This window comes from Salvelinus sp. IW2-2015, linkage group LG30 (genome assembly GCF_002910315.2).
Source record: "Salvelinus sp. IW2-2015 linkage group LG30, ASM291031v2, whole genome shotgun sequence".
NCBI classification, from domain to species: Eukaryota; Metazoa; Chordata; class Actinopteri; order Salmoniformes; family Salmonidae; genus Salvelinus; species Salvelinus sp. IW2-2015.
This window is the reverse complement of record NC_036869.1, coordinates 21,580,899-21,592,440: the sequence shown is the minus strand read 5'-3', so window position 1 is coordinate 21,592,440 and position 11,542 is coordinate 21,580,899. Positions and strand designations below refer to the sequence as shown.

Sequence of the window (11,542 nt, the reverse complement as noted above, 5' to 3'; positions counted from 1 at the left end):
CTCTCAACTTCCACCCTCTCTCTCTCCCTCCTTCCTCCTCCTCCTCCTCATCCTCTCTCTCCCAGGTCCCGTCTACAGTGCATGCGGTGGGAAATGAGCGAGTCCTAGCTCTGAGGCAGCGGACCCAGATGCTATGGGATGCCTACTTCTCCTCCGTGGACAAGATAGTCCTCACCACACTGGAGGTAGTTGATAAGGAGTGTAGGGTCATTAGGCACCAAACGGGAGGAAACRTACTGAAACAGGGAAGGACTATCTGGACCTTGTCCAATAAGAAATGCCTGTTTTAGTTTTCTGTTGCAAACTGTTTTACTGCAGTGTGCTCTAATGAACGACCCAGAAACTGAGAGAGAGATGGATTCACCTCACGTTCATTTGTATGGGATTGGATTGGATGTTTTGTTCTTATACTGACGCCAGCTGGTCAAAGTGAGGAAGTGCATGTACTTAAGCAACAGATAACTGCATTTGTATTCTTGAGGTGATTACTTCAGTTTTACACACACACAGTTGGCCAGCCCATATGATCATATATAATTATGGTTTGAACATATGGGTACTTCAGGGCGTTCTAACAGATTAACATACGTAGCTCCCCTCAAACCTCACCTTGTTCTTTCTCTCTTCTCTCTCTCTCTCTCTTTTTCTCGTTCTCTCTCTTTTTCTCTTTCTCTCTCTCTTTTTCTCTTTCTCTCTCTTTTTCTCTCTCTCTCTCTCTCTTTTTCTCTCTCTTCTCTTTTTCTCTCTCTCTCTTTTTCTCTTTTTCTCTCTCTCTCTTTTTCTCGTTCTCTCTCTCTCTCTTTTTCTCTTTCTCTCTCTCTCTCTCTTTTTCTCTTTCTCTCTCTCTCTTTCTCTCTTTCTCTTTCTCTCTCTCTCTCTCTTCTCTCAGATAATTAAGGACCGGGTTTTCTCTCACGTCTCCAGAAATAAGTACATGTGGAACTCCCTGCCAGGGGGCCTACTGGTCCTGCCAGAGTACTCCACTCACCTGGCCCACTTCCCCTTCTATTACCTGAGCCTAGGTAAGGAACCACACCAAACTGGACTGGACCGGTTCTGACTAGTTCATACCTACCTCACTAGACTGGCTCATCCATATATCCTCTATAGGGTCTACTCTGATAAAACAAAACAAAAATAGACATTTCATAAAGTTTCTAATTAGTACACGAAGCAAATCTAATATTTGTCTCCTTCAGTAATATGTTACTACTTTCATACAGTATATGCAAGGTAGATCGTAAAAGTGACGTTTCCCTGATACATAGCAGGTTAGGATAACTAACTTGGCAGGTGAGGATAAGTAACGTGGCAGGTTAGGTGAATTACGTGGCAGGTTAGGTGAATTTAGCGTGACACGTTAGGGGACTGAGGTTAAGGGTAGGAGAAGGGTTAGGGTTAGGCTTAGCCACAATGATACAGCCACGGACCAATGGCGAGCATCAATGGGTAGAACTTGACATCAAGAAATGCCAATATCAGAAAACGCCCCTAATTGCGGTCTGCAATTACACCCTTGTAAAAGTAGAAATGATTCTCCCTTACCTTTCCTCCCTCCTCATTCCTTCCTGCAGGGGTCAGTCCAGGTCAAGAGTTCACCGCCATCATCCATGCCGTCTCCCCATTGGTCTCCCAGTCTCAGCCAATCATGAAGCTGCTTCAGGTGGTCTCCAAGTCCAAATACTGTTCACAGGTGAGTGTGTTTTAGCATGTCGGTGAAAGAGAGGTCATAGGTAGCAAACAGACTGCTCTACATTGCTTCATTAAGCCTAATAACCCTTATGCTTATTGTGTCACACTCTATTCCCTCCCCCTTTTCAGATCATCAAGCCTTCATGCTTACTGTGTCACACTCTATTCCCTCCCCCTCTAGATCATCATCCTGTGGAACAGTGAGAAACCACCGCCCCACCGGAGTAAATGGCCCCCCATGCCTGTCCCCCTCACTGTGACAGACGGTAGGAGGAAGGTGAGTGACAATGACGAGTTGCCAAACCCAGGCCACGAGTGGCAGAATGACACACTGTCACCCCCTCTGACCGTGAATCTATGGGAGTGACCTTCCTTTGTCACTGCTTGTCATTGACTCATCCTCTCTCTCACCATACCAGACCTCAGTGGAGCAGACAGTGTCCCTGTCATTCCTTCATTCTCCAACGCACAAACCAACCACATTCAAACTTAACAAGGAATGGAAATTACCATCTCTCTCTCTCTCTCTGCAGACGAGCAGTCGTTTCCTGCCCAACGTGGCCATAGAGACAGAGGCAGTGCTGAGTCTGGATGAAGATACAGTCCTGCTGACCAGTGAGGTATGACCTTCCTATACAACAACACACTGTGGTAGAAAACACACACAGACACACGCTTAAGCCATCTAACTGTACTCACTCTTCCCCGCAGGTGAACTTTGCCTTCTTGGTGTGGGTGAGTTTTCCTGAGCGCATCGTGGGCTACCCTCCCAGGAGTCACTTCTGGGACCCAGTGAAGAATGCGTGGGGGTACACCTCCAAGTGGACTAACGAGTACTCCATCGTTCTGACAGGAGCAGCCTTCTACCACAGGTGCTGTAACCATAGAATCGGCCTCCCCATTCCAGTCAACCGGTCAAATTGCCAGGGTTAGAGGTTCCAAGCCCTTTCTATGCATTCTGTTTCTATGACTGTCACATCATGTACAGCTGAGCAGTATATCTACTGACCCACAATAGAACATAGAAAACAAACTAAGAACATTCAACAGATGGTCTTTGAGCTGTGACTACTACACGGGGTCCCTTAATGCCCTTGCATTGCCATGCTTCATGTACAGTTCAATATCAATACCCCAACCAACAAGATCTGACAAGTAGATACATACATCGTCTACATCACCTATTTCTTTGCCCTCTTTAATGATCACTTTGCTATCTCTCAACCTTCCGTTTCCTCTCCATCAGGTACTATCACTACCTGTTCTCCCACTACCTGCCCCCTTCCCTGCGGGCACTGGTGGACCGCACCTCCAACTGTGAGGACATCCTCATGAACTTCCTKGTTTCCGCCGTCACCCACCTGCCGCCAATCAAAGTGGCCCAGAGGAAACAGTACAAGGAGCTTCCCAGCCCACAGGTGAGGCCCCACCCATCAACGGTGAATCTGACCAATGAGCTGCCCAGCMCACAGGTGAGGCCACACCCATAGATGGTGAATCTGATCAATGAGTGCTCATTATGAGTTGTTTTTTAACGATATCAAAGCATGACAGTTGTATTGGTGTCCAAAACAAAGGCAATTAAATCACTTATTAACAAGGGTTAGACAGCGTCACATCACTAATAGATATTGTTATAAAATAATAATTGAATCCTTTTCTGCACTCTCAGGCACAAAATACATTTGAACACACAATACTAATCAAGAGCAAACCCTTTATGTTCAAATGACCTCGGCTGAAAGTCAGCCCGTTGAACAACCTCAACAAAACCATTTCCTGTAAATGTCCGCTGCCAGTAATTGACAGTTGCTGATAAGAATGACAACTCTTTTTAAACATGACAATACCTTCACTCCAGTCTATTTTAGTGAAGATGAGATTGTCCCAGAAAGACATAGAGTGTATGTCAGCATGTACGTCACAGACTGAAGGTTATTCCTTCTTACTCTATCAGACTGGAGATAAGAATAGTTCTGAGCAACCCAATGTGTCCGAAGTGAGATCAACTAGCCATCGTAATTGTAACAGTTCCCTAGTTTTCTGACCTGCAATATACGTATCAGCCACACGCCTTTATCAGCCTGTAGATAAGATTGAGTTATGACGTCGCCAGTAATTATCTACGGTATACATTCCCACAGTGTACAGAACCATAATTCCATTTGTTCACCCTGTCTGTACACTGATGTGATGTGCCACTTTGCGTACGACGACCTTGGTTTCAAACTCGCCCTYTTTCTCTCTCCTCCATATCCTCTTTCCCTATCTCCTCCTAGGGTACGAAGATGAGTGCTCCGTGGGCCAACCCAGAGCACTTTACCCAGAGGCAGGAGTGTGTGAACAGCTTCGCCAGCTGGTTCGGATACATGCCCCTGGTCCACTCCCAGTTCCGTCTGGACCCCCTGCTCTTCAAGGACCAGGTGTCTGTCCTGCGCAAGAGGTACAAGGACCTGGAACGTGCCTGACGGACCAACAGACGGATAGAGGAATACAGTGTGGAGGCCTGGTCTGGTGGTTAAATGTAGACAGACAGACAGACAGACCCTGGTGGACTGATCTGATGATAAACGAGGAAGAAAAGGGACCTAAAGCGAAGCGCTAGAATCCGCCTCCAGGGGTCTGAGACAACGGGCTATTTGAGGAGGAGAATATGGAGGAGGCCTAATGACCCTTGTGATTGGTTCCCCGTTGGTAAAGGATGGGTGAATGAACACTTGTTGAAGATGTCAACCACTCCCATTGTAGTCTGAATGGAGGGGATCCGTATTTCATATCGAAGGAAGGCGCCAAGCGGACAGTTGCTGGTGCAGTGCACTGCAGCTGGCGTATTTCTACGGTACATCTGGGAGTTGGGACAGTCGGAAAAAGCAATTGATTCATTTCACATCACGTAACTGTAAGACCAATAAAAACATTTCCCAAGTGCAAGTGGTGGTGTTCAACTCGCATGTAGACTTTTGACGTCGCATAGCATCACTTCAACTCCATTCACCAGACCCTTCAGAGTATCAAAGGCAACKCAAACATTTCTCACAAAATCACTGTTTTTACAATGTATTTATTTTGTAGAAAAAGTCTAACCTATTGCTTGTGATTTCTTCGAGATCCTGCAACAGTGTGCAAAAATATACTCCTCAGCAGTCGGCATGCAAGGTTCTCAACACTTAAGGTAAACAGGTGTGTGTTGCCCAGCACTCAGGAAGCGAATCGCATTAATGATGCTAAGACACACACACCTGAGATAAATAGCTGCCATGGGCTAATTTACGATGAGATCCCATTGTCTTCAACTCAGTTCACAGGTGACACTCACAAGTGTTGGTACACAAAGAATACGGGCAGACGTTAAGCACTGACACTAGGTCAGCCTCTTGCGCACTGAGCGGAATTCATAACACTGAATTCAAGTTTATTTAGCTGGTCCTGAGTCAGTGATTACCACCCCCAAAAAAGGCTGAGGAAAACGTATGTAGTTAAAAAAAAAAAAAAAGATAAGTAAACTCAGTTCATTCAATGTCCCTGAAAGCACCAGGTAGATCACCCAAATCTTCCAGCGGTCTATCTCACACCAGAACAACAATGGTTGGAMGTACTAGGGCCTAGAGTTTTCTGGGTCAGGAAAAACTCATGGCCCCTAGTGGGAAGGGCATTGTGAAGTGCAGTGAGAGAGGGTCGGCGGGAGGGGGTGAGGTCATCTGTGATGTTATTTCCTGAGTGTCAGCAAGGCATTGACGTCCCATAGCAAGTTCCTCATCTGGTCCAGAATCTTAATCTCCTGGTTCTTCTGCCTTACCTTCTGTGGGTGGGACCATGACACACAGAACCCAATTAGAATCAAGGAAATGTACTTAACTATTGGTTGTCATCCAACAAACAATATTGAAATCAGTGACATAGAGAGGGGGAGTGGACCCGTCACAAACCTCCAGCACTTCTTGTCTCTCCTGGTTTACAGCTGGACTGCAGGGCTCCATCTCCTCTCCTACATATGGCACCAGCTGGAAAGAAGACGTGTTATACACTAAGTTCCTCATCAGTGACACACGTCAAAASAACTGCACGACAAGTAATACTGTCAAAGGTGACAAGGCACAGATAGACAGAAAAACAGGCAGAGCTTGTGTATAGACAAAGACAAAAATGTGTGCTTGATTCACACTTAGAGGGCTGACCCGAATCGTACTGTACTGGCTAGGATACTTTATTTCGACATGATCCATTCCAGCAAGGTTCCAGCAACTATGGTGAATGCATAACCAAGYCAGCCCAGTACAGCTTGGATAGGGTTCATGGAGTGCGAAGGGTAAAGGAGGGATTTTGTACATAGACAGAAATTGAATTGAGCCCTACCTCTGGGAGTTCTTCCTGCAGGTCAGAGGTCATCTCCACACTTGCGGAAGAGCAGGGCCAGCGGGCGGAGGTGCTCCTAGAGTTTCCCGAAGCGGTCCTGATACACAGCCTGGCTCTGGGTCGGCCCGGGGGCACAACCGCAGAATGAGGCAAAAAACTATGTTGTATAAACAGTATTACTGTATATCGAATCTCTATGGGGAACGCTTGATGACACCGACAGACAGCACAACTCAGTACATCATTCTTTAATGAACCTTCATTCCATCAGGCACCCCCCCCCCCCACTCAAGACAGATATGGTGGTCAACTTAACAGAGACATTTAAATGAGACCAGGATTAATACAGATGATATGAAAGCATAATGTATATAATTAATGTGTCCATCCTTTGGTGAACACGCTATTATATTACCTGTGTGGCTCTTGTGGTCTGGAAGATCTCCATAGTGTGTGTGATGACGTCCTGGACGGTCTCCTGGCTGATCGACAGAGTAACACGGGAGATCTCTCTCAGGGCTACTGAGGGGGTATAGGAGCTGGCGGCCTGAACCGGAGCCTAGGGGCAGGTGGTACTGCTGCCTGGTGGGGAGCATCCCAGCCAGACCAAAGCCCCTTCTGAAGTAAGGGTGTACCATATCGGATCTAGGGAGAGAAAAGGGGAGGTCAAAGGGCAAGAGGGGGTTGTGGCACAATGGAGTTCACAGGTAAGCAAGCACTCGTAGGCGATGTTGCACAATACGCTTTTTTGTTGTTGTATTTTACCCCCTTTTTCCATCTTGTCTCATCACTGCATCTCCCCAATGGGCTCGGGAGGCAAAGGTCGAGTAATGCGTCCTCCGAAACATGACCAGCCAAACCACGCTTCTTAACACCCGCCCGCTTAACCCGGAAGCCAGCCGCACCAATGTCTCGGAGGAAACACTATTCACCTGACGACCGAAGTCAGCCAGCAGGCGCCCGGCCCACCACAAAGAGTTGCTAAGACCGCGATGAGCCAAGTAAAGCCCCCCCCCCCGGCCAAACCCTCCCCTTACCGGGACAATTGTGCGCCACCCTACGGGACTCCTAATCACGGCTGTTGTGATACAGCCCGGATCAAACCCGGGTATGTAGTGACGCCTCTAGCAGTATTAGACCGCTGTGCCACTCTGGAGGAACTCGCACAAGAAGCTTTTTATCAAAACTCAAAATCAAAGTAATACTGCCTACTTAACTAACCAAAGATTTGTTAAACCAAGCTAAAGATATTTGGGGAGGCATTTAGCTCGGTGTGGCTCAAGTTGGGTAGAGACCGGTGCCTGCAACACCAGGGTTGTGGGTTCGATTCCCATGGGGGACCAGTACGAAAAAGTATAAATCTGTATGCACTCACTACTGTATAAGGAGCATATGAGCATCTGCTAAATGACTAAAATGTAAATAACAACAGCACCCTTGTTATGCTAGCTACCCCAATAATGGACYAATGGAGCCTAACGTTACTCCTTATAGTCCAAGAACCATACATGTTCTGTTTTAAACACCAATCGAACACCTCATCTAAACACCAATCGATTCTCAATTGCAGGTACGGTTCTAGAAACATAAATCCTTCTACTCTCATATCACATTAAAATAATCTCACAAATGCAAAATATAGACTTACCATTTTAACCGGTTTTAACAGTTGCATCCAACAGTCTTTTTTCAGTGACATGTTTGTGGCGTTCTTCGGTTTACACACAGGTGTGTAATTCTATAYGGTTATTCTATATTATAAACTGGGTGGTTCGAGCCCTGAATGCTGATTGGCTGACAGCCGTGGTATATCAGACAGTAATCTGTACCACGGGTATGACAAAACATGTATATTTATTATTCTAGTTACATTGGTAACCAGTTTATAACAGCAATAAAGCACCCCAGGGTTTGTGATATATGGCCAATATACCGAGGCTAAGGGCTGTGTCCAGGCACTCCGTGTTGCGTCGTATACCACACCTCATCGAGCGTTATTGCTTTATTATAGCATGGAATTGTTGAATAATCCTTTTTGATTGGCTTGAAGGGCATTCTAGAGCCTGCATTATTTCAGTATAACGCACGGTATATTTGCGAGATAGAATTCAATGGCTAGTTCATTTTTACATSTATTGTTTGAGCTGCTTTTGAAASCAAAAGTCGAATTGAAAACAGAGTTGGTATTGTTGAATACGATTTTCATAATAGCAAACTAGGACTGATTGTTTGGTTAGTTAAACTAGCAAGTCTGTTAGCTTCAGTAGTTGCTGTGGTAACCAAACTATCTAGTCAACTTCTCATCTACTTCAGATAWTCATCTCTGGGCTGTATGTGTTCTCTGGAAAATAATGCAACTCCGTGGAAGGTCAACTTTAACAACTGACAACAGGATCCAAGGAGTGACGGAGAAGAGCCAGCGGGACCTGAAGCACATCTGTCTTCCAAGGCGTTTTACAAGGCTGGATGACTGTAATGGCATACCAGGAAACACACACAGCTCTTCAGAGAGAATACAAGGGCTCAACAAAAATGACACATAGAGTTTTATTGCTTATAGGGTACCTGAGTCATAGATGAAAACACACTTTGTWACGTATTTGTAAAATAAGTTATTTATCTTGTCAATTTTAAGATTTGTTTTTATTCTTTCACAACAATAATAAACATATTATATATTGACATAACAGAGTTATGTTTTTATAGTATTATTTTGAAAAAACTGTTATTTGAAACGTGTTTTTATGGCACAAATAGGGACCAAAGATATTATACTGAACAAATGTATAAAATGCAACATATAAAGTGTTGGTAACATGTTTCATGAGCTGGAATAAAAGATCCCAGAAATGTTCCATATGTACAAAAAAATGTATTTCTCACAAATTTGGTGCACAAATTTGTTTACTTCCCTGTTAGTGAACATTTCTCCTTTGCCAAGATAATCCATCCACCTGACAGGTGTGGCATATCAAGAAGCTGGTTAAACAGCATGATCATTACACAGGTGCACCTTGTCCTGGGGACAACAAAAGGCCATGAGCAGTTTTGTCACACAACACAATTCTACAGATGTTGAGGGAGTGTGCAATTGGCATGCTGACTGCAGGAATGTCCACCAGAGCTGTTGCCAGAGAACTGAATATTCATTTTTCTACCATAAACCACCTCCAATGTCTTTTTAGAGAATTTGGCAGTACGTCCAACCAGCCTCAGAACCGCAGACCACGTGCCAGCCCAGGACCTCCACTTCCGGCTTCTTCACCTACGGGATCGTCTGAGAGCAGCCACCCAGAAACTGAGGATTATTTCTGTCTGTAATAAAGTCCCTTTTGTGGGGAAAAACTAATTCTGATTGGCTGGGCCTGGCTCCCAGCTAGGTGAGACTATGCCCACCCATGGCTGCGCCTTTGCCCAGTCATGTGAAATCCATAGATTAGGGCAGAATATTTTTTTTTCATTTGACTAATTTCCTTTCATGAACTGTAACTCAGTAAAATTGTTGCATGTTCCGTTTATATTTTTGTTCAGTATAGTAAAACAAAGCTCTATTTTTCTCAATTTCCGCCTGACTGCCGTGCCCAAAGTAAACTGCATGTTGCTCAGGCCCTGATGCCAGAATATGCATATAATTGGTACCATTGGAAAGAAAACACTCAGAAGTTTATAGAAATGTAAAAATAATGTAGGAGACTATAACACAATAGATTTAGTGGGAGAAAATCAAAAGAAAAACCAACCAGAAATTTCTTCCAATGGAACATATAGGGAACTAATTAAATCTAGCTCCCAGTATGCAATTCCTATGGCTTCCACTGGGCGTCAGTAGTCTTTGTTCAAGGTTTCAGGCTTGTTTCTTCCAAAATGAGTAAGAAATATGAGTTTTACTACAGGGACACAGACTTGGAAATTCGATGAAGAGGATAAGCACCTGCTAATATCATTTTCCTATTGAACATACTTCTTTCCGTATTAAAAATTATAGTTTAATTACATTTTAGGGTATCTGAGGATTAAATTGAAATGTATTTTGACTTGTTGAAACAAAGTTTAGGAGTACATTTTCGGATTCTTATCTTGGCATGTGGAACGAGTGGATTACTCAAATCGATGGCGCCAACTAAACAGACTTTTTGGGGTATAAAGAAGGATTTTATCTAACAAAATGACACTACATGTTATAGCTGGGACCCTTTGGATGACAAATCAGAGAAACATTTTCAAAAAGTAAGTGAAAATGTAATCGCTATTTGTGAATTTATGAAAACGGTGCCTGTGGAAAAATATTTTGATATTGTAACGATCGTTGTTTGAAGGATTGGACCAAGGTGCAGCGTGGAAGGCATTCATCATTTTTATTAATGTGAACCAGCAACAAAACAATAAAAAGTTACGAAACGTACAGCTTTGTAGAGCTAAACAAGCAATACAAAATCAAGATCCCACAAACAACAGGTGGGAAAAGGCTGCCTAAATATGATCCCCAATCAGAGACAACAAAAGACAGCTGCCTCTGATTGGGAACCATACCAGGCCAACATAGAAATATACAAACTAGAGTACCCACCCTAGTCACACCCTGACCTAACCAAAATAGAGAATAAAAAGGCTCTCTAAGGTCAGGGCGTGACAGATATGGGGCGCCGTCCTCAAACAATTGCATGGCATGCTTTCGCTGTAAAGCCTACTGTAAATCGGACAGTGCAAATAGATTAACAAGAATTTAAGCTTTTAACCGATATAAGACACTTGTATGTACCTAAATGTTTAATATCCATAATTTTTATGAGTATTTATTTGAATTGCGCGCCCTCCTAGCGGGACACCTAGCCTTAAGCAACAGGATATCTGAACTTCATCGTCCATCAAGTGCATCCCTTTATGTATGTGGTATATGCTTCCTGGAACCATTAATGATGAATCCTTGCCTTGTGCGATGGAGCAATATCCAGTGGAAAAACCCATCAGCACATGGATACACCGCTGCCATTAAAACCTTTTGTCAATAGGGAGCGCTATTTTCACTTTGTAAAAAATCGTGCCCAAATTAAACTGCCTCGTACTCTATTCTAGCTCGTACAATATGCATATTATTATTACTATTGGATAGAAAACACTCTCAAGTTTCTAAAACCGTTTGAATTATATCGGTGAGTAAAACAGAACTCATTTTGCAGCAAACCTCCTGACAGGAAGTGAAAAATCTGAAATTGAGGCTCTGTTCCAGGGCCTTCCTATTCATTTGCTTGAAATCTATGGATATACATGCACTTCATACGCCTTCCACTAGATGTCAACAGGCAGTGGGAGGTGGAATGGGGTGTCTAGCTTGATCTGAGGTTGAACAAGAGCTCTTGGAATGACGTGACCCCAATTTCCTTTGTCTAGCAAGGCGCGGGAAGGACATCGACATTGGCTTCTGAAAAGCGTTCGGTATAGACGTCTAATAACTCCGGCTTTGATTTTATTTGATACATGTGATAATATCATCGTAAAG

At 44.0% G+C, this 11,542-nt stretch overlaps 1 protein-coding gene across 4 annotated transcripts in view; it reads left to right on the top strand.

Moving 5' to 3' along the window:
* Positions 1–4,623, top strand: part of LOC111955294 (exostosin-1c) — a 101,783-nt gene extending 97,160 nt beyond the window's left edge. For 3 of the 4 annotated variants that reach the window (XM_070436011.1, XM_023975476.2, XM_023975475.2), the window contains exons 5-12: positions 66–185; positions 890–1,022; positions 1,575–1,693; positions 1,874–1,969; positions 2,226–2,312; positions 2,404–2,564; positions 2,939–3,164; positions 3,972–4,623. In XM_070436011.1, the coding sequence (XP_070292112.1) occupies positions 66–185; positions 890–1,022; positions 1,575–1,693; positions 1,874–1,969; positions 2,226–2,312; positions 2,404–2,564; positions 2,939–3,164; positions 3,972–4,160 (1,131 nt within the window). In that variant the 3' untranslated portion in view covers positions 4,161–4,623. The remainder of the gene's footprint in view (positions 1–65; positions 186–889; positions 1,023–1,574; positions 1,694–1,873; positions 1,970–2,225; positions 2,313–2,403; positions 2,565–2,938; positions 3,165–3,971) is intronic. The other variant, XM_070436012.1, reaches the window with a different exon arrangement.
* Positions 4,624–11,542: the final 6,919 nt, after the last annotated feature.